This window comes from Glycine soja, chromosome 13, assembly GCF_004193775.1.
Source record: "Glycine soja cultivar W05 chromosome 13, ASM419377v2, whole genome shotgun sequence".
Classification (NCBI taxonomy): Eukaryota; Viridiplantae; Streptophyta; class Magnoliopsida; order Fabales; family Fabaceae; genus Glycine; species Glycine soja.
In genome coordinates, this window is record NC_041014.1 from 27,845,518 (window position 1) to 27,870,150 (window position 24,633).

Sequence of the window (24,633 nt, forward strand, 5' to 3'; positions counted from 1 at the left end):
TGTGAAGCTGCTCAATTCTCCAATTTTTTCATATTAGAATGAGTAATACTGAAGATATAAGATTGATTTAATAATAAAAGAAAAAGAAAATGAAAGAAAGGTGATGGATTTAAATTTCTCAATTAATACAAACTAACAATATTAACAAATAACAATTAATATTAATCGATAAAAATAAATAAATAAGATTATAGCAACCGTTACTACTTTCTCTCAAATCCAAACTGAGTCTATCCACCAATAACCTTAACCCTAAACCTGATCAAAACCCCACTCGCTACTACAAACCTTGACTGCATATGTAATCTATATGCACCATGGCACATCAAACTCCAAACTCCAAACTTATTTTACTCATGATTTTATTACAGGACGAGTTTATCTTAGTTCCAACTTGAAATTTTTTATCAGAGCATATAGACCTTATGAAGACTCATAATATATTATTTAAGTTTAATTATTTATTTGGTTCCTATAATTTAATGATTTATATATTTTAATTCTTATAATTTGAAAGTAATATTTTTTGTCTCTATAATTTATATTTTAATTCTCTTTTAGTCCTTATAATTTAAAAGTGATTTTATATTTTAATTCTCTTTTAGTCCATATAGTTTAAAGGTGATTTTTTTAGTTCATATAATTTATATTTTAATTACCTTTTAGTTATTGTTACAATATATATATATATATATATATATATATATATATATATATATATATATATATATATATAATCATCTACAAATTAGTTATAAATTATCAACTATTTTTTATTATAAATTATCTTGCGATAAATTAGTTATGAATTACTTGTTAATATTTTTGTAGATAATTATAATTGATAATATTACTCATATTTTGATGGTAAATATTAAAAGAGAATTAAAATATAAGGTATAAGACTAAAAAGACCACTTTCAAATTATAATGATTAAAAGAGAATTAAAATATAAATTATAAGGACTAAAAAAACCACTTTCAAATTATAGGAACTAAAAGAGAATTAAGATATAAATTATAGGGACTAAAGAAATTATTTTCAAACTATAAGAACTAAAAAATATAATTTATAAAATTATTGGAACCAAAATGAATAATTAAACCTATTATTTAATATTATATATACTATTAGAATATATTATTTTCTATAACTTGATTTTAAGGTTTGCTCTATCCTAGCGTGAGTGTTGGCCAGTTGAAGCTCAAGCTGACACTATTAACTGTGGCTTTGGTTGAACCATCTTGAAACACAAACCGTTGCACCTTGTATATCCTCATTTTTAACAATAATTGAAAAATAAATTTTACTACTATTTAAGAAAAGGGTTTCCTTAGGAAGTCATGCATTGAAAATGAACACTTCCATATTAATGCATCAATGTTATGCATAATAATAATAATAATGTTGGTGTTTAGGGATTCAATTAGAAGTATTTTTTTAAAAGTATTTTTAATTTTAACTATAATAAAAACTCGATAAAATGTTTGCTTGCTATTTTTAATTTATAATCCTCCTACATTTTACTTCCAAAACGATTTATTTATGTTTATAAATAGATAACTTATCCATAAAAACACACTTTTATATTAAGTAAACTTGTTTTGTAATACCACTTTTTCTGTTAATTTTTAAAAGTATTATAATTAATTTAAAATATTTATATTTTTAATTTAATTTTACCATATAATACAATAAATAATCGATATACTAGTTTTCATACGTAAAGAAAGAAATAGAAAACGTTGAAGTATACACTCTTGTTACTAAAGGGAAAAAATCATTATGTCAATGTAATTCGGCTTGAAGACCTACAAATCAACTTCTTATGGACAACATTAGGACCACGGACCCAAACGTGTCCCTTAAGATCACATGGAAAGAGATGCATGTGTGTGGGAATTGTTTTTGGGATAGACAATGACTTGCTCTAAAAAAGTGGACACCCATAATTCAATTTTGCCTTTTGTAGAGTGTAAAGTTGCTTCAACAATAGTGGCACATATCCTTACTACTTGTTTTGGGACCAAAAAATCACAAATTGCATATATCTTTGTTTCACTCACTACTAAAAAAAATATTTTTTACTATATACATTTTAAAATAGTTATTCGAAATTGTCTTAAAATATCACACAAAAATAATTTTATAAATAATAAAAATTATACAACGAGTGACCGTTTTAGAAAGTAAGTATTCAAAATATTCAAAGATGGGTTTTTAATAAAATCGTCTGAGTTTTGCTCACCTTTTTATTCTCTTTTTTTGCTCCTTCGTGCCCTAGAAGCTTCCATACACTCCTCTCCCTCTCAACCCTCACCTCCTCGCTCCTCGCCACCTTGCTCCATGCCCACGCCGCCAAGTCTTTGAAATTAAAAGAAAAATGTCTTAGCTCTTCAAGTCCAACCACCCCAACCCAAAATCTTCTAATCTCCACGACCGCACCGTTATCCACTCGTCTTCGCCGCCGTAAGCCGCCATCGATCGCCATTGCGTCAAGGACGACATATCGCATATTTTTCGCAGTGTCGCCAACTCCCTCGCTCTGTCGCCGTCGTCTTCCTCTTCCTCTTCTTTTTCTTCTTCTTCTTCTTCTTCCTCCACCCCCGCCGGTGATTTCTCCTCCTCGCAAGCTCTGATCGGAATCCGGAACGATCTTGTGGAGATCGGCGGAAGCTTCAAGAACTCTCTCTAGCACATTTCCTGGAACAGAGTCGTCACCAGAATCTCCAAGTTCGCTTCTCAGTTGTTGCAGTTGGAGCATGATCAACAACGGAGCAACAGCGACGATGCGGTACCTGGAACCACGAAAGATATTATTCATTTTGTGAAAGAGATTTCTACGCGGCCTCAGTGTTGGACCGAATTCCCCTTATTGCTCCATAATGGTACTTGAATTTTGCTTCGATAATCATATGTCTTATTTGTTGTTTGTGCTAATTATGATTCTCTATTTTCTCAATTGAATACTATCTATATAATCTGACTAGTGATTATGATAGAGTTTGTAATTGCTTGAGTTAATTGTGCGCTTTTACATTTTCTCTGCCGTTGGCAACGATGCCTCTTTCAGAAATTTATACTGAATGTATAATTGCTTTTTGTACAAAAAGAATTTTGATAATTTAAACTACTGACAATGATCAATGCCAGTGGTCATGCTTCTAGAGTATGGAGTAATAGCTAGCTATGTTTGGAGTCTGAACGAAGACTTGAGAAATGGTACGCTCTAAATCCATCTAAGGTAGGATTTATTGCAAGCACATCTCAGAAAATTCCTACTACTCTCTAGAGAGATTGAAGTGATTTCTCGGCAACAATTATGGGTGCTCTGTTCAGGGCTCGTCAGGTCATAATTTGGACAGATGTTGATGGTGTGTATAGTGCAGATCTTAGAAAAGGTTTGTTATGTGATGATGCTTTTGCTTTGCTTTATGTTCTACACTTCTACAGCCTTAGTGTCGGTTTAATTTAGTATAGATATATTCTGCAGTTGGTGATGTTGTGATTTTGAAGACACTGTCTTATCAAGAAGCGTGGGGAATGGTAAGTTTGATTCCGGAAAGTGTAAAAGCTAGTTGTGACAATAAAATTTAGGAGTCTAACTTTCAAACTACATCTTTCGCAATCTTATTTTGGTGCCAATGTCTTACAACCACGCACAATAATTCCAGTTAGATATGGCATTCCCATTATAATAAGGAATGTCTTCAACCTCTCTTCTTCTGGAACAAAGATTTGCCACCCTTCTATTATTGGTGATGAAGATAAGCAGATATTCAAAAATTATGTCAAAGGCATTACAACAATAGACAACTTGGCACTTGTAAATGTAGAGGGGTGAGTCATGAATTGCAGTCATTTTGTGCTTGTCTCCTCAAAGTTGTAGTCTCTATAGTTGTTCTTTTTGCATAACCGAAATGACTGGTGTTCCAGGTACAGCTAGCGCTATTTTTGGTGTAGTAAAAGACGTTGGAGCTAATGTTATTATGATATCTCAGGTGCAATCACTATCTTTTGTTGTTCTTTTGTGTGCTATTGTTATTAAAATTGAAAACAGGCGAACATAAATGTGCGTGCTGTAGCACAAGGTTCATTCCAGATTTTTTCTCTCAAGAACCACAACAACAATGACCATTATTGCGCCTGGTTTAATTGGAAGCGCACTGCTTGACCAATCAAGTCAGGTGAACTTTTTGTAGATAATTTTGCATCTTGCTGTATTTTTTTGGGATATAATATAGTAACCTACATGTATTTATAATTAATTAGTTGCTATATATTTTGACCTCTATTTTTGTGCAAAATTAAATTAATCTTTTTCTTCCGCAAATTTATGAAGTTTAATGAGGACAGTCTCCTATATGTTTGTTTTGTGTTTTTTGTTTTTAATAATAAAGTACTTTCATATGTTGTTAAGTAATTTGGTATTGTGTAAAACATGACCTTATGCTAGCATAGCCACTTAAATAGGACACTTGAAATGATGAGTGAAAAAAACCAAAGTAAGAGGCCTTTAGAAAGATTCAACTTTATTTTTAAAAAAATAATTTTCTAAGACGATTCTACAGGTAACCGTCTTATAAAGTACTATATAGTACATTCTAAGACGATTGTGTTTAACCATCATCGTAGATCTATTAGTTTTCTACGACATCACGCCAATCGACTTAATATGTTTAAAATAATCGATGTAGATTGTGCTTTTTTTAATAATGACTTTCAATGGTATACTTGTTAGGATATTGCTATAAGCCTAGAACAAACCTTAAACAATTAAACTTCGATCATCACTTCTTAGTTCTTACTTAACTTTTAACTAGGAACGTTTTATGAAATAGCTAAATTTAGGCATAGGCAGCGCAGCGTGGCGATTAATTGGGTATTTACCATCTACTAAAGCACTAAAATATGATGCGATATATTTTTTAAGGTTATAATTACACATTTCTTTTACGAAAGATGCAAATATTTTATTTATACTTTTTGTGTTAAACTATATTTTTCTCTCACTAAAATATACTTTTAATTATATTAGATTTGGTCCCATAAGGGCGGGTAACGTTAATTTTCTTTCAAAAAGTTTAATTTAACCATTTATATTTTTAAAGTGACAATGATCATTTGTAACATGATTTTGAATTATTTTTTTTTATTAATTTGAGATATAAAATTTGTTTCATTAAATTTACTTACATGAAAGTTATGAAATTCAACTTATATTTAATTCGAAATGGCTCATAAATATGATAAAAAATCATATAAAAATGAGTCTCGTGAACAAAAAATAAAAATAAAAATCTGATATTATATTTTTTTAATTTTGGTTGCAAGATTTAGGTTATATATTGATTTATTTTCTAACAAAGTTCGATTGCGGCAAAGCATTAATGGTAAGTCCAAGAATTTAATTTGCATAAAAAGAAATGTGATTCAAAAAGGAAAATTAATTACATTAGAATCAAATAAAGGTTCATCCTAACATAACCTAACGAGAAGAAACTCATGGAGTCACTAAGCATAAAACATAAAGAAGGAACGTCATGAATCTTTAAGAATCAAACCTAAATTCCTCAGGATCCAATAGACGATGATGAAACCTAAAGTTCTTTCTCGCTTTTCATTCTCTGTTGAGTCAAAGAATGCCTAAGAAGACACTAATTTATTTGAATATAAAAGGCATCCAGTTATAACCAGAAAAGGTCAACATAAACCATTCTCAGAATAACTAGACCCTAAAAGGCCACTCAAAAGACAAAGAAAATGGAGTTAAGGTTAAAGATGAGAAAATATTTGAAACTAGGCTAATTAATTGAAATTTTGTGTGATTTGTACGTAGATTTTTTTATACGCGTGTGACTTGTATAGTTTAAATTTAAAATTTGTGAAATTTGAATATCACTTAAAATTGAAACTAAATTGCAAGACTAAAAAATTACGTTAACTTTTAGAACTTAAAATCGATATTAATCTCAAGCAACCCTTAAATTACATTTTTTAATCATTGATTATTGAGGTTATAATTATATTTTTTTTTAAAATGCTCACTAATTTTCACTGAAATGCTCCTAGGCAAAGTTGTGTCAAAATATATAAATTCTAATCTGCAATAAGTTTTTTTTTTTCCTTTGATAAGATAAGATGCAATAATTTATTCGTCCAAGGATAGTTTGCCAAAAATTAATATATAGGCTCCTCTAGTATGGTGACGGTAGAACTTGGGGACATTTTTTACCTTTTAATCTTTAAAAAAAAAAAGAGGATAAATCATCACCATTAAACCCGACAATGGGTTGGATCTTTCCTTTCTTGTCCTAAACCCACTCGTGCCACCGAAAGGGATGGAAAGTGAATTCCAATAATCCTATTCACGTGTAGTGAAGGGAAACTATAACTATTCGGTCTCTGTTACCATAATTTTCTTTCTTCCCTTCCTGAGGTATGAAAACTCTCCTTCGCTGTACTCATTAGTTTTTATCTCTATTTTAATTCAATTATTACATAAAATTTGACAGTAAGTAATAAGAATCTTATAAATTACAGATTTTGATGAGTATCAAATCATAATTTCTGTGTAGTTGTTTTTCTGTCATCACACTTTAGATGGAGTCTGATCATCATGTGTAGTTGAATTGGTTTCATGGAAACGGAATTGCTCTCATCCTTGTTTCCAATGATGTATGTTGTTGTTCATATAAGGAAATTTAATTTGACAAACTCAGATTACACAACAAGACTCCACGAGAAGGGAATTGCATTGTACCTAACTGATTGACTGGCTAATTAGGCCCCACTTGTGTGATCTTGAGCATGTGACTCCACCTTGATCATGTTTTGATATGATACCCCTCTTGTTAAATTATTAGGTAAGGGTCTTTCTTTCCCCCTAGTACTATATATTAGGGTAGTTTTTGTGTTTACTCCATTCAATCAAAAAGAAGTGCATCCCTTATTTTAAAATACCCAAATCCAAAATTCATGGGCAGCCGTGGAAAGTTTATTCACATCAATTCTCTAGTTTCAATATTTAAATTTCTAATTAAATAAAAAGTTATTGACATAAGATTTAATATTTAAAAGTTCAATTTTTGACTTAGACATGATTTATAATTGGATATATTATTTTATTTCAAAATAAATTGATCTGGTGGGAAAAGATTAATTGGGTGTCAAATAAGAAACATCTAATTCCTCCTAATTACACAAAAAAAAAAATCTAATTAAGCCAACTATTTTTATTTATTTTTTTACCATCATTTGTGTACATGAGGCCGTTTGGTTAATTTGAACATAAAATTCCATTTGGGCACTCCCTATAGGGAGCTAGCTTAGAGGGCGCGGCAGCAAGAACAACTATGCCAAAAGCCTTGGGTCAATGCTTCATATTTTCTTATTAAATAAATGTTTACACATCCATTTCCCAACCATATATGTGTGTGTGCCATATGGTTAGCTCTTAAATTATTTTCAAAGTGATTTCATCGAATGCGGCAATGTGGGTTTATGCATTCAATAATTATTCTAAATTAATAATCCCAATAATGTAGAGGGTGATAATCAGTGGAGCTTAGATCAGGACATGTCATTATTTAAACTCTTGATCACTTGGTGGAATGTATCTTGTTTGTATAATTTGCTGCTGGCGCAAACTATTAAGCGACAGTAACCTCAGGCTTAGCAATTATGTTCAATAATTAAGTGATTTTCTTGATCTGATATAACCATATAATATGCACTTCATGCACTGAGATTGGTGTTTAATTATATATATATATATTCCATTTAAAAATTGATGCCAAGTGTTGGTTTAACGTAAAGGTACAACACACAACACAGTATCAGCAGGATTTGGAACTTTATCAGCAACCAAAGGAATCTCGTGGAGTTGTATTTGAACGAGGAGAAAAATTGCACAGCTAGGATGAAATGACAAACACGGGAAAATAAAGGAAGCACCACATGTGTGAGTAACGAAAAAAAATCATATTTTAATTTATTAGTCTTCTTATTAGATGTTGTTGATTCTTAAAGTTTACACTTTATCATTTGGATGAAATTGTGAAAGAATAAAAGCTACAAAAAAAAAAGTGTGTTAAAAAAGGAGAAAGAAAATGGAAAATCAAGAAATTAATTAAGATGACCCTTTGACATGATGCACACGGGTTATGTTCAACCAAATTATGGGAGGATAGTGACTATCTTACTTACAATGTTAGCTAGAAAGTATTGGTGGCTATTATTGTATTATACTTCATTACGTACTTGGTTATCAAGGTTGCTTTTTATTATTATTATTATTATTGTAGATATCATTCATTAATTAGAATATAACTCCGGCGAGCTAGCTCTGATTTGACCCTCGAACCGGCCAATTTATTTTAAAAATTAGGTCAAATTATTTTTATAATATTACATTAAACTTTATATATTTGTGGTTGTTAAAATTTAAATTTACTTTTGAAATACTAACATATGGGTGTTATTTTTATTAAAAAACAAATAATTTTTTTATTTTATGAACTTATATATATATATATATATAATTATAATTAAAATAAACGAAATACTTGTCACGAACGATGTAGATTGAAAAACTTCCTCGTGAAAAAGATAAAGAGATAGACGACCATATTAAATAGCATAAATTAAATATTCTAAAGCACCTTTTCTGCTTGAGGCAACATATTTAACTTGATTATGATGGAAAAATACAAGAAATGACTAGATTCCCATTTCAATGGATTTGATATGTCAACTTTCAAGAAAGTAAGAACAAATCGCCATCCATTTGAAAAGACCCGTACAATTTTCTTTTTGAAATATCTGATTATCACTCTCTTTGCTTATCAATATATATCTATAGTACAATTATTTGATATCCTTTTACAAAAATTATAGGCTTAATATTAATATTATTGGAGAGTGACATGATAAATAAATAATTTTATCTTTTATATTAATCATGAGTTTGATTTCTGATTTATATGTATAAAAAAATATTTATTGAAAAAATTAATGTCTTAAATAGATTTCAAGAACTCAATTTTTTTAAAAAAAAAACACACTCAAATTCAGTAACTAAAAGAATAATTAGACCTAAATTATATATAATCACTTTCATAGTAAAGCTGAAAGTTACTGCTCGAGTTCAACTTCAAAGAGGGTCAATATTTTGATGATCGAAAGTCGACATTAGTGAGTGGAGGTTGATTTTTAATTTCGCGTTCATAATTTGATTTGCTTTTTTTTTTTTTGTATATAGGCCATAATTATTTGATTTGCTTAATTTAAGAAAATCTTATTATCTCCACATTTTATCCTAATTTTATTTTGTTTTTTTAACAATCATTTTGTATTTGAATATATATAACATAATAAAAAATTCTATGCCAAAACAATAAATCAATGATTATGATTTGCGACATACTCATACAAAAAAAAAAAAAAGGAAAGAAAGACTGCATATTAAAAGGGCAAAATTGAGGTAACGTTTATTTTTTTGTTGAATAAAACCAAGCATATATATGCTATTTTCTTACGTATTGCACTCAATTTCCACTCAAAATATTATTAATTAATATTAAAGATAAAAATAAAAATAATTATACATAACAATTGAAGAAATTTTTTTATCATTAAGAAATAAAATAAAAAAGCAGAAAAGGGATAACAACCTAACAAAGGATGTTTCTATTGCATCTGCCACAACAAGAGCAGGAGGACATAGATTGTATATATGTAAAGTATCTCTCTATAAGAGAGTCTTGTCTAGCTAATCAATCTGCACATTGGTTTTGTTCTCTCAGCACATAATAAAAAGAGATAACCCAAGGCTTATCCGTGTGATGATAGAAGCACGAGGATGCAAAGCGAAATCCTGATTGAGAATCAAGGATAACACAAATAATTAAGGAGTATGATTCACATGACACTAGGGTAATGTAGAAAATAAAAAAAAGCAATGTAGTTTATAAGTTGGTTTGAATAATTTACTTGTTAGACGAAAATAAAACACAGGTTTAGTGCTGGCTTTACCTGTAAAACATAGATTTCGTCTATTTCAGTATTGGCTTTACCTTTGTTGATATAATTTTTTTATATTCTAAAATTTAAATAGTTAATATAGACATTATGAATTTGTATATTATTATTAGACATTACATTGATATGAAAATTTGATATATATACCATCAGCACATCTTATCTTTAGTGTAATGAATTGTATTGTCAGTATAAATTTAAAATAGAGAAAAATGTGTTTTTTTCTCTCAACTTTTGATAATTTATATTATTATTCTCTAAATAAAATTTTGATTAATCTTAGTCTTTATATTTTTTCTCGTTTACGTTTTTAATGATTGTTGTTAAGTATCGCCTAAGTAATGCCATGACAACTACTTATTTTAATGATACTTCTGACTTGTTTGTGTTGATAGGTTTGCCAACCTATTAGGTTAATAGGCTTGTGAACTTTTATAGGCCCTTAAAAATGCTTTTAAGGTTTTTTTAAAGGGAAATTCTTTCAAGTTAGGTTAGACTTTTAAATATATTAAGTAGGGTAAAAATAAATAAATATAAAGGTAAGACTCATATATATTAATTAAGAGTTAATTCAAATTGTTCTTGTGAACCTTGAAAAATCTAATTAGCCTAGCTTGATCTGTCTCTAGTCGTTCTTGGAGACAATCATATTGATTTTTTTTGAACGAGAGTTTATTAATGCTTTAACTTATAGTGATATGTAGAATCTAAGTTTTGTTAGTACTTATTTATAAGATCATTTTTAAAAATATTGTTTGTGTTCTTTTATAAGATTTTTTGTTTAATTTTTAGATTCATTAACTATTATTTTTTTTGTAAAATATTCTTAATTAATTATTATCTCTCCAAATATTAATTATTGGATGAGAAACAATTGATTGGAAAATGAATGATTTTTTTTTTAAAAAAATAAGGGTACTTTTGAAAGAATAATACGTATTATTAATAAATTTAATGAAATTAACTATTTTTTTAATGGAGTGTGAATGAGCTGAATGGGTCTTTAAATAAAGACAGGGCAGTACATGTTTACATGGTTTCATACAATTTTTTTTAGATAGTTTGAAGAAAGAAGTAATAGAGTTTTAGCAAACCATTTTTTTTTTTTTTTGTGTGTGCGAAGGGTTTAGCAAACCAATTATGGATAAGAATTTGCGTATTTTAAATTCACATTTGACAAGGCACCATTGAGACCACAATTCTATTCTTATATTGAAGCGCATACTTCTAATAAAAGAATAAGAAGACAAAGACAAGGCACTATTGAGACCACAATTGTTGCTTGAAGATTTTGAATGTGATGAAGATGTCATTAAGTATTTAATTTAATTTATATGTTTTATGGATATTGAATTCCATTAGTTAATTTTAATTTGATTTATTTTCAATCAAAACATATTATTTTCTTCAATTCTCTATCTAATTTTTTAAAAACTTATAAAAAAATATGCAATGCACTAGAAACTTACTAATATATTTTATACAAAGGGACCATGATAGGGGTGTTCTTGGATTTATTTGATCATTTTTTAGAAAAAAAAACAATTAAAATTAACTTAATTTTGATAATTCAATTAATCTTATTTTAAAACTCAATCCAAATTGTTTTGGTTTGAATAAGATGCATTGAATTATCAAATAACTTATTGATTGAAGTTATAATAATCTGGACACTATTCAATAACTATTCAGATTTATTTATGATTTTAGTCCCTATAAAATGAACAAGTTTTATTTTTATTTTTGTAAAATTTTGTCTTCAATTTTCATTTCTAGAATTTGGTTTGAGTTTAACTAATTTCACAAAACTAATTTATGATGTGAGAGTTTTTTCTCATTGGTATACACTACTTTGACTATATCACTAATTCATATGTGATCTCCATCACATCCATATGGAGGATTGAACATCTCAAATGTAAATTTTGTATAACTGAATATCGGTCGGTGATCCAATAACGATTCGATAATGAGTGACCGAATAGACTCATTAACAATTAGTAGGATAGACCTTGATATCATCTTAACATTTGGTTTTTGAGCCTAATTTAGTTCTACAAAAATGCTTGTGTAATGAAGATTATCCTCTATTTACATACACTGCTTTGGCTATATCATTAGTCAATGCGGGATCTCCAAAATCTTTAAAAAATATGAAATTACCATTTTTTGTGACTACTATTATGTGTCACTTCTTAATTGTCATGTGTTTAACAAAATGTCAAGTGATTATCTCAAATAAGACTGACATGATCCAAACCAACTTGACTCAATAATTAACTTGTTGAATTTGATTCATGAATCAAATGAGTTGAACATAAATTAAAAATTGAACTTGTTAAATAAGCGAGTTAAGCTTGAATTATGTATTATTTGACTCCATTGATTCATGAACCAACTTGATTGATTAAATGATAAATGTTATTTGTAGAATAAGTCATACAATATGTATAACTATATAAAAGAGAGAGAGAAAAAAAGAAAAAGAGAGAACTAAAAACATAATAAATAATGTGATGAATAGAGAAAAAATTTAAAATATTGTATATTTTTAGAGAGAAAAAATGTAGTATTTTCTTATATATACATTTTTTTGGGTACATATCTTATATATCCATCTGTGTGAGCGTGAGTTTGTTTATAAAATTAAGAGGTACTTTGTATTAATTATTATTATTATTATTAGTGTAAATAAAATATAAATATATTAATGAAATGTGTTAAAATAAAATAAAATAAAGTAATATTTAAATATCTTTATTATGATCTGTAAGAGTAAGATTAAAAGTCATTAAAATCTACAAATAAATAAAATATAATATTGTAAGTGTATTTTACTTTTTTTCTGTTTTAATTAATATATGTAAGATATATATATATATATATATATATATATATATATATATATATATTAATTTATTAACAATTTTGATAAACCTCGATTTTGATTTATTTAAAACCATTAACAATAACTGTAAGAAAATTAAACAAAAAGAATCTAAAGGTTGAATAACTCTAAAAGTGAAGAAAGACGTACAAGAAAAAAAAAGTAACAAAAATAACTTGTAATTCGAATGAATTAATTCAGAAAACGTAAAAATTCAAGAATGTATTCCAGAGTAATTTTATTAGAAATCATTAGATAGCTATTATTATATCAATATAGACCGTCAGAACATTTATAATAGGTTGTTGTTAAAATAAGTTGTTTATTTTAATTTTTCATAAATTTAAATATGTTATAAATTTTTTTTTAATATTAAGATTATTAAAGTAAATATTTAAATTAATTCTGTATGTCCTTGCAATACTTAAAAAACATATTATTTATAATATAATGTTGTTAAACAACAGTTATTTATATATGTAACAATATTTATACAAGTAACTTCTATTATCTGTTTTAATGAAAAAAATGTTAAATAACATTATTTAAAACAACTATATAAGATGAATGGCTTGTTTCTGAATGCTGGCTATTCATCACAAAAGAAATTAATTGTAGTACTACATCCTAACATTTAGGTTGTAAGACTTTTTTTTCTTAAATTATAAGTCTAGGATAATTAATGACAGAATTGAAGACTTTGAGCGTTGACTATGTCGGCAATTCCTCTAGTGTGACTAGTTTTTGTGATGATCGAAAGCTAAAGGTCCACTTCCCATGCCGCAACACAAACACAAACAGGATAAGGCATTTGCATTTACGGGTTTCTTGTGGGGCTGTCGAGCTTCATTTGTACAATGTCTACTACACCAACACCAAAATGCGTGTCCATAACACCAGAAAAACAAAAATATATATAAAAACCTTAGGCTCTCTGCCAAAACAACGCCAGAAACTTTGAATGCTCTGCATTAAAGAAACTAAAACGCAATGTTTGTCACTTTTTTTTTTAGTGGGGTACAAGCTTTCAGTATTATCATGCGTAGTGGTTTAACCAAACTAGAGGATTTTCCTCAATTGTATTGTTTGGTTTGGTCTTTATCCCATTGTTGTTTTGGTGGTGGGTGGGGGCTCTTAATTTGTAACTGTAAGTTAGGGATCAATGTCTGTAATTTTTTTTTTCAGCGAAATTTCCATATTTATGAATTTATTAAAGGATTAATTAATTACATGTGTGAACAGAAATTTGTTTTTCTTGATAAGTTATTCTTCCTCTCAAATAAATCTGAAGATCTTAACTAGCTAGATCTGTGTAGGAAATTACTAATTTCCTACCTGTGTTCTTCAAATTACTTGGTACATAGAAAGAATATTATAACAAATGCTGTTTGATGTGAATGGTTTGGTACTCTCACCTCTTACCCCTTAACCAAGGTTGTGACGTTGTCATAGTATTTAGAAGTACTTTATCATTTAATGGTCTGGCTTTATACGAAAAAAATATTAGTCAAATCCTATTAAATTTCTACGTGCCAAGTGTTTATCTTTTTGTATAAATATTTATAAATTATAATAAAATTATACTTATTTAATTAAATATGGAAATTTTATGAGATCTCCTTTGAATATCTTCATTGATTTATTTAGTTGAGATCTCCTTTTGTACTTGTTATAACATATGTTCCTTTCTATTTAAAAATCAATTTTTAGATTTTTTATACTTCACTTATCAATTGTCATATATGAAATTGATAGACAACTAACATGCATATTCTCTTTAATCTACATGTAGATCATCTTCAATTCAATTTGTTAAGGATCTCATCTTACATTTTTTTAAAATATGTGTTTTTTTTTCTCTATCTAAATATCAATTGCTAGATTTCTTTTAATCCACATGTCAATATATGTGAACTTACAATAAGATGGACGAATGAAGACAAGTTGACACATATGAAATTGACATGCGACTAACATGCAAATCCTCTTTGACCCACATGGATATTCTCACTAATTTCTTTAGTTGGGATCTTGTTTTACACTTTTAAAAATATGTCTTTATCCATTTAAAAATTAATTTTTAGATTTCTTTTACTCCACATGTCAATTATCATGTATAAAATTGACACGCAACTAACATGCAATCCTTTCCGGTCCAAGTGTAAATCCTCTTTGATTTGTTTTGCAGTTATTAAAACATAAGTTTTAATCTATTTAAATATTAATTGTAACATTTCTCTTAATTCACGTGTCAAAATTAAATTAAAAAAAGGAAATCTACATTTTGATATGCACTAAGGGAGCTTCATATATGAGAATGCTTAAAAGTCACTTATACTAGGTGTGCAAATAAAGAGAAGTTCACATATATGAACTTGACACGCAATTGACATGCAAATTCTCTTCCGTCCACGCGTAGAATGTAGATACTCTCGTATTCATTTTGTTGGGATCTCATTTTGCATTTATTGAAACACATCTTTTTTTTTTGCATTTAAAAATCAATTTTTAGAATCCTTTTACTCCATGTGTCAATTGTCATATATGAAATTGACACATAACTAACATGTAGATCCTCTTCGATTTGTTTTGCTGGGATCTCATTTTGCATTTTTAAACCTCATGTTTTTCTCCAACTAAAAATCAATTGTTAGATTTCATTTAATCCATAGACCAGACTTAGATGAAGGGAAATGAAAATCCACATTTTGCTTTTGATTGAGGGAACTTCATGTATGTGAACATGCAAAAGTGATTTGCAGTAAGGAGTGTACAAATGAACACAAGTTGACGTATATGAAACTAACATAATGAACACAAGTTGACGTATATGAAACTAACATGTGATTGACATGCAAATCTCATTTGATCCATGCCCATATCATTTCCGATTTGTTTTGTTGGAATCTCATTTTACAATTTTTTAAAACACATATTTCTCTTCATTTAAATATCAATTTAAATTTCTTTTAATCCATGTCTCATACTTAGATTAAAAGAAATGAAAATCTATATTGTGTAATGGATTGAGGAAACCTTATTTAGGGAAACACATAAAAATGATTTACAACTCAGTGTATTAACATATATGAAATCAAGAAGCAATTGACATGTAGAGCTTCTTTGGTCCACATGCAAATCCTCTCAATTTTTTTTTTGTTTAGATCTCATTTTATATTTTTTAAAACACATTTTATTCCAGATAAATATCAATTATTCGATTTCTTTTAATTAGACTTAGATTAAAAGAAATAAATATCTCCATTTTACTAGGTACAAAATGGTGTTGTATTTCCATGAATAGTATAATTTGTTTTTGACGTTAATTCCCCATAAATAATTAGATACTATAGTAGACCTTTACTTTGAAAGAAAAACAATTTAAATCCTAACTGAAAACCAATAATTTATAACAATAAAATAATATTGTACACGAATATTTGTTGTAACTTGTAAGTTGTAAGTGAAATTAAAATTATTAATTTCTTGGTAGTGTTCTTTATTTCTGATCCCATGAGATGCAATGCAAGAAGAGTAAATATAAGTACTACTTTACTTTAAACCAAATTATGGATACCCCAGAATTGATGTTGAGAGTCTTTGGTGATTAGTCATTGGAGCCAGTTAGTACAACCGTTGTTTAATCATGGCACGATCTCAACTGTCATATAGGGACACATATTTGATTGACCATTGTTTTGGAATTGGATTGGATAAGCTTCTAGGAGTAGTACTTAGGGTTAAGTTTTAATTCGGGAAAAAACGATGATCGAGATTAATTGGAACGGATGATTTAAAAATGCAAAGAGTAGAGGAGAGAGAAAATAAAAATAAAAATGGAGAGATACTGAAAGTGATACAGAAGAGAGAAGGAAGCAGGGTGTGAATGAGGGAGTGAGGGTGGTGCAGAAAGAGTGACCACGGGGACAAGAGAATCTGTGAAACGTGGCAGAATCACATGGCCATGGCCCTCTCCCCTTTCATATATCACTGACCACACCACCTGTCAGTGCCTCTTCCCAATTACTCTACAAACTGTACTCACAATATTACTCAAATCAAATCACTTTTTTTTTTTTTTTATCTAACAATAATAAAAACACTAATAATTTTTTAAAAACATGATTATAAATTTAATGTCTGTGACTCTGTGTATGAATTGGCTAATAATGTCACCCTAATAACTTTGGTGTTTATGTTTGCCTAATAACCTCATGCCCTGCGGATGATGAGGACGCTACCCTTTTCACACAGTCTCGTCAAAGGTAACCGTAATAGCACCGTTTTCTCTTGATGGATCTTTTTCTTATAATTTCCATTTTAAAAAAGTTTTTACGGCTACAAAATGTAATTACTTTTTTTTTCTTTTCTAAATTAGTAAACTGTATATTTCAATGATGTAGCAATTAAAAAACAACAACGTATGTTTGTTAACATTTTAACTTAGGAAAAAAGAAAGATAATATCGCTGTTATAGGGAACGTGCTTTGCTGGCATCCCGTTTCTCTCAGGAGAGAGAGAGAGAAAATAGAGTAGTAGTAATGTTTTGTTTTTGTTTTTGGACAGTGGGTCCCACGTCGGATGGTCCTAAAATCGATGTTGACGTCTGAATCCCCGTCCTCGTTGATTTCTCTCAGCACAGACCCCCTATTTCAGTGGGCCCGCGTTGCAACTCATCACATCTCTCATTCACCACGCTCACGTAACGCGTGGCATTCACGCGCCATTGGAACACGCCACCTGGCAAATTGCTAACTTTGAGTCACTGTTTGGCGTGAAAGTGTGGCGCGTGGAGACCAAAGTTGACCCGTCCCCTTGATCTCTCCTTCATGTGCGTCGCGGGAAGTTATTCCCCACTCAACCTACGGAAGCCGACCACACATACTTGCCATAGGCCACCCCTCATACGAATACCACCCTCATTTCAGTTTTTTATATATATATTCTTATCATTTTCTCATATTTTAAATATGCAAGTGGTGGAGTGTTGAATTCAACAATGACTCCTTGCATTATTTCATCCGAATAAAAATTAATCCTCTAATGAAGATGAAGATATTTGTATTGGTTATTTTCAAAATTATAATCTGTCAAATTTGCTAAGAAGAATGTTTTTATGGATATTTTTTACTTTTTTTCTCTCTAGAAAATAGCTACAGAAACTATGACAAAAGAGAAAAATAACTTTTTAAAAGCAAAGAAAGTATGACACTAAAATAGCAAGCCTATGGAGGAAAAAAGAAAACCCGTATTTTAGGATGAATGAATAAATGCTAAAGCTACAATAATGTCATTTCATTTATTAAAGTTGCATCCGTTACATTAAAATAAATGCCTTTTACATTGCTAGCATTAGTTTGCAGAGTGAGTTATGATTTGTATTTTGTTGAGATTAATTGTTCACAACACAAGAATTTACATAACTAATATAGTAATAGATTTTTTATTTTTTTTTAGAGGAGTAATAGATTTCTAAAGTTATATAAATACCTTCCTTTTTAAATAAAAATTTATTTTATTATCCAACACGTACTTGAGATCCTGCAGATCGATCACATCTTTTAGAAGGGTGGAGCATAAATACGGCTATCCACTTGACTTGATATAACTAGTGATTTTGACAAGGATTGTTCTTCACTTGCAAAAAAATTGGATGAAATTAAACTAGAGCATGTTAAATGAATATTTTGGTGAGTACAGATGAGTTTAGTTTAGTATTTACTACTCTTGCTAAACACATGAGCAAGTATACATAAACAGCAGAGCATGAGTATGTGAAGAAAAGTAAGGAAAACATAGGACATATATGTACCAAGAAATAATAATGAGTAAAGGGACATTAACCGGAATTAATTTTCAAAAGTCAAATATAAATGATGGAGCCCAATCAAATACTATCAAAGTATATTTTGTACTACTAAACATAGCATTGCCTTTTGAACAATATGGTTGGTTCCAAGTTCCAAGTGGCTAATTTAATGTAATGGTGAAGGGGTAATTCTTGAATCCGTGAATGATTACTAGGATTAAGAAAAAGAGGCGCGTGAAGGTGATTGTAGAAAAGGTGGAGCCCACGATCATTCTCGGTCCCCAAGACCCTCAATCGATGAAGCGTACGGGCACCTGATTTTCTAGTGTATGGTGTCTGCTGTATGCACGAGCTGTACACTATCATGGGCATCTTTCTTGGCATTGCGGTGCTGCCACGCCTCTTTCTCTTTTGATGCCCCCGGACCTTCATTCTTTAATTCCGCACACAATTAAAAATACTCACTCCCTCCAAGTAAATATCACACTCAACATCCAAACTTTTTGCATAAATAAAAATATAAATAAATAAAGAATTCATTCCATTATTATGGCCTCCATTGTTCCTTATCTTTCCCCATTTCCACCCTTCTTTCTCTCTCTCTCTCTGTTTTCTCTCTCTCGTCTCACTTGAAACTCCACAACCCAATTTTCTTTTCCTATGACCCAATTCCAAATCCAAATCACCAATTCTAATTCCATTCTTCAGGAGTTGAATTGAATTCGTGATGAAGAGGGACCACAAAGATAGCTGCGGCGGCGGCGGCGCCGCCGGAGGGACTGTGAAGGGTGAGTGTTCCTCAATGCAGTCAAACGGGAAGGCGAAGATGTGGGAGGAAGAGCAACAGCAGCAGCAGCAGCAACAACAGCAACAACAACAACAGGGGATGGACGAGTTGCTGGCGGCGTTGGGGTACAAGGTTCGTGCTTCCGACATGGCTGACGTGGCACAGAAGCTGGAGCAGTTGGAGATGGTCATGGGTTGTGCCCAGGAAGACGGAATTTCCCACCTGGCCTCCGACACCGTTCATTACGACCCTACAGATCTCTATTCCTGGGTCCAAAGCATGTTAACCGAACTCAACCCCGAACCCAACAACAACCTCGATCCATCTTCTTTCTTGATCGACAACAACAACAACATCATCAACAGCACAGCCCCTGTTTTCAACGACGATTCCGAATATGACCTCAGAGCCATTCCTGGCATAGCAGCCTACCCTCCTCCTCTTCCTCAAGACAACCACCTCGACGAAATCGAAACGGCTAACAACAACATCAACAAGCGCCTCAAGCCATCTCCAGCGGAATCAGCAGACTCCGCCGCGTCTGAGCCCACGCGCCATGTCGTCCTCGTTGACCATCAGGAAGCCGGCGTGCGTCTCGTCCACACTCTCCTGGCGTGCGCGGAGGCCGTTCAGCAGGAGAATCTCAAGCTCGCCGACGCGCTCGTCAAGCACGTGGGCATACTCGCGGCTTCCCAAGCCGGCGCCATGAGGAAGGTTGCTTCCTACTTCGCCCAAGCCCTGGCGCGTAGAATCTACGGAATCTTCCCCGAAGAAACCCTCGATTCCTCCTTCTCCGACGTTCTCCACATGCACTTTTACGAGTCTTGCCCTTATCTCAAATTCGCGCACTTCACCGCGAATCAGGCCATCCTCGAAGCCTTCGCCACCGCCGGGAAAGTCCACGTCATCGATTTCGGCCTCAAACAAGGGATGCAGTGGCCGGCACTCATGCAGGCCCTCGCATTACGGCCCGGCGGGCCCCCGACTTTCCGTTTAACCGGAATCGGGCCCCCACAGCCCGACAACACCGACGCGCTGCAGCAGGTGGGCTTGAAATTAGCCCAATTGGCCCAAATCATCGGCGTCCAGTTCGAATTCCGCGGCTTCGTTTGCAACAGCCTCGCGGATCTCGACCCGAATATGCTCGAGATCCGACCCGGGGAAGCCGTGGCAGTGAATTCCGTCTTCGAACTCCACCGCATGCTCGCCCGGTCCGGATCCGTCGACAAGGTCTTGGACACTGTCAAGAAAATTAATCCCCAGATCGTTACCATCGTGGAACAAGAAGCGAACCACAACGGACCGGGTTTTCTAGACCGGTTCACTGAAGCCTTGCATTACTATTCCAGTCTTTTCGACTCGCTTGAGGGTTCGTCTTCTTCTTCGACCGGGTTGGGCTCGCCGAGTCAGGATCTGTTGATGTCCGAGTTGTACCTTGGGAGACAGATTTGCAACGTGGTGGCTTACGAGGGCCCGGACCGGGTCGAGCGGCACGAGACTTTGACTCAGTGGAGGGGGAGATTGGACTCGGCCGGGTTCGACCCGGTTCATCTCGGGTCCAACGCATTCAAGCAAGCGAGTATGCTACTTGCTCTATTCGCAGGCGGTGATGGGTATAGGGTTGAGGAGAATAACGGCTGCCTCATGCTTGGCTGGCACACTAGGCCACTCATCGCTACCTCCGCTTGGAAGCTTCCCTCCTCCAGCGAGTCTAGTGGCTTGACTCAGTGAATGTAAAACTATAGATTAATTGGACTTGTTCCAGTGAACTGAGTCAGTGACCGAGTCAGTGAGCCTTCCAGGCAGCAAGAGGATAAATAAATGAGAGGGTGAACAAAAAAAAAAAAGTAAAAAGAAAACCCAAAGAAAGACTGTAATTTGTAATTGTGCTCTCATAATTACCGTTTCTCCTCTTTAGTGTTTTGTTTTCCTTTCTCTAAATTATTATTATTATATAATTTGTTTAATTCTTCAGTATTATGATGTCCTTTTCGTTTTAATCTTTTATCTTTATAATGTGTTGTTGTGACTTCTGAGATTGATTAACTTGAATTAACTCTTTCACTTTTGTTGGAGGGGGAGGGAGTGGTCCATGCGAGGATATTGATTGTGTCGATCTTTTTAATCTTTTGTTGTCTGATTTTTTAATAAATGAATCAAAGAGGTGTTGTAATTTTAGTCTTGTCTAGCTTTTAAGTTGTTTCTTTTCATGAATAAAAACCTTGCATCGCGGTTGTGTTTTCTGTGATTTTAATTGTTACTCTTTAGTGAATAATTTCTAAGAATGCGATTATTTGTGGATAAAGTGGAAAGATGAAAGCATCTTGATTTGGAAATTGAAAAGTGATGTGATGATATTATTCTTTGGGTGTTTAATTTCTATGCTTGAGAATTTTTGTTTTGCGTTGATTTTCATTTTTCCTTTTAGAGCACATGATCGAAAATATTTGGAAAATTTTCTCCCAACAAGAAAAAGCGAACTGAATTTCCATCCAATGTAACCCGAAAAGAAAATTTCCTTCAAGAGTTTTACCTAACGGATTTTCTTATTGAAAGTAAATTTGCACGCCACTTAGGTGAAGTCAAATGATTATTATGATAAAATGCTTTGATTAAAAGTAACATTAAGAAACAATGTAAATTATCATAAGTTATTTGAAGATTACTCAATTTTAATTTCCATCCTCAGCCCATGAAGTTCACATATTCAAGCGTAAAAAGATATTCTTATCAATGCCATAAAGACAGGCTGTTCTTATTATTCTTTTAAATATTTTACTTGTTTCATCTAATGTAGAAGGTATTGAGAATTAACTTCATGACCTTAATTATGGATAGTTATCCTTATTTTAACCGGGTTATGAAAGTAGCACATACATTATAAGTATCATGAGAAAGCGAGAAGGAAAAAAAAAATAAAGCCACTAAGAGGGCCTCATGTCTCTAGTGTATCCAAAGAGGGCCTTTTTTTAATGGCTACGATTATCTTTTAGGTTGAGTAAAAATGACTAGTTTCGTATAATGTGAAAATAAAAGTTCAAATTTATGTTGAGAAAGGCACCTAAATTTAGTTTATGGATTCATCATAATGGTCTCCGAGGCATGCAAACCATCTTCGGTCCATAGTAAAATGTAAATTTTCCTTTATTAGATTAAAAGAAGTGGAAACCTTTTTTTTTTTTTTATTTATGAACCTAGCGAGCATCATATATAAAAACACGTAAAAGTGATTTATAGTAGGATATACGAATAAAGACATGTTAAAATATATAGAACTGACACACGATTAACATGCAAATTCTGTTCAGTTCAGGTGTAGAATCTCACCGATTAATTTTGTTGGAATTTTATTTTGCATTTATTAAAACACGCTTTTTTTAACATTTAAATATCAATTTTTAGATATCTTTTAATCTGCTGTCAAACTTAGATTAAAAGAAATGAAAATCTACACATTGTTACAAATTGAATGAACTTCATAGATGAGAGCACGTTAAATGATTTGTAGTAAGACATAAGAACGAAGATAAGTTAACACATGAAATAGACACGCGATTGACATGCAAATTCTCTTTGGTCCACATGTAAATCTTTTTTGATTTGTTTTGCATTTTTTTAAACACTGTTTTTCTCCATTTAAATATTACTTATTAGATTTCTTTTAACTGACATGTCAGATTTAGATTAAAGTAAGTGTAAATTTATATTTTGCTACGAACAAAGGGAACATGATATAGGAAATCACGCAAAAGTGATTTATAGTATGATGTACGAATGAAGACAAGTTAGCATATATGGAATTCGACACGCGATTGACATGCAGATCCTCTTCGATCCACGTGTAAAATCTCACCGATTCATTTTATTGAGATTTCATTTTGCATTTATAATGCCACTTTTTACTTTTAAATATTTTTTTTCATTGTTTTAATCCATGTGTCAGACTTAGATTAAAATAAATGAAAATCTTCAATTTGCTATAGAGTGAGGGAACTTCATAAATGAAAACACACAAAAGTGATTTATACTGAGATTTACTAATAAAGACAAGTTAGCATATATGAAATTGACACGCGATTGACATGCAGGTCATTTTTGGTCCACGTGTAGAATATCACAGATTCATTTTGTTGGGATTTCATTTTGCATTTATCATAACACGCTTTTTTTAATGTTTTGCTATGGAGTGAGGAAACTTCATAAATGAGAACACATAAAAGTGATTTGTGGTGAGATTTATGAATGAAGAGAATTTAAGATATACGAAACTGACACGTGATTGACATGCAGATTCTCTTTGGTCCACGTGTAGAACCTCGCCAATTATTTTATTGGGATTTCATTTTGCATTATTTAAAATACAGGTTTTCTACATTTAAATATCAATTTTTAGATTTCTTTTAATCCATGATCAGACTTAGATTAAAAGAAATGAAAATCTAACCAAGTGATTGGACACAAGTGGTTAATATGCTAAAGTTAAGGTTGAATCGTTTAAGTACTACTCAAGTTCGATTCTTGGTGGAAACAATTCTTGGCCAGACTTTACTTATCTCCTGGCCGAATTCCAGATTATTGAGGGTCCCTTTCTTGTGATGAACCAAAGCGTTTTAAGACAAAAAAATAAATGAAAATCTACACATTGTTATGGATTGAATGAACTTCATAAATGAGAGAACGCTAAAGTGATTGTAAGGACACGTAAGAATGAAGACAAGTTAACATATATGAATTCGACACGCGACTGACATGCAAATCCTCTTCCGTCCACATGTAGATTTTTTTTTATTTGTTATGTATTTCTTAAACACATGCCTTGCTCCATTTAAATATCACTTATTAGATTTGTTTTAACTCACGTGTCATATTTAGATTAAAATAAGTGTAAATCTATATTTTGCTATGGATAAAGGGAACATGATATAGGAAATCATGTGAAAGTGATTTATAGTAGGATGTACAAATGAAGATAAGTTAACATATATGAAATTGACAAGCAATTGACATGCAGATCTTCTTTGGTCCATGTGTAGAATCTCACCGATTCATTTTATTGAGATTTCATTTTGCATTTATAATGCCACTTATTTTTACTTTTAAATATTTTT

At 31.4% G+C, this 24,633-nt stretch overlaps 1 protein-coding gene and 1 long non-coding RNA gene across 3 annotated transcripts; both read left to right on the forward strand.

Moving 5' to 3' along the window:
• Window positions 1–2,248: 2,248 nt before the first annotated feature.
• LOC114381834 lies at window positions 2,249–4,334 on the forward strand. Of its 2 annotated transcripts, XR_003660092.1 has the most exons (6): window positions 2,249–2,889; window positions 3,155–3,223; window positions 3,294–3,402; window positions 3,495–3,547; window positions 3,676–3,841; window positions 3,938–4,334. It is a non-coding gene; the product is annotated as an uncharacterized LOC114381834 (long non-coding RNA). The 2 variants fall into 2 exon arrangements; XR_003660091.1 differs by having other exon boundaries at window positions 3,155–3,402.
• A 14,952-nt stretch (window positions 4,335–19,286) lies between these two features.
• On the forward strand, window positions 19,287–21,505 carry LOC114380894 (DELLA protein GAI-like). Its single transcript, XM_028340010.1, has one exon. It carries the CDS (start codon window positions 19,466–19,468, stop codon window positions 21,254–21,256), a length of 1,791 nt encoding a protein of 596 aa, XP_028195811.1. The 5' UTR covers window positions 19,287–19,465; the 3' UTR covers window positions 21,257–21,505.
• Window positions 21,506–24,633: the final 3,128 nt, after the last annotated feature.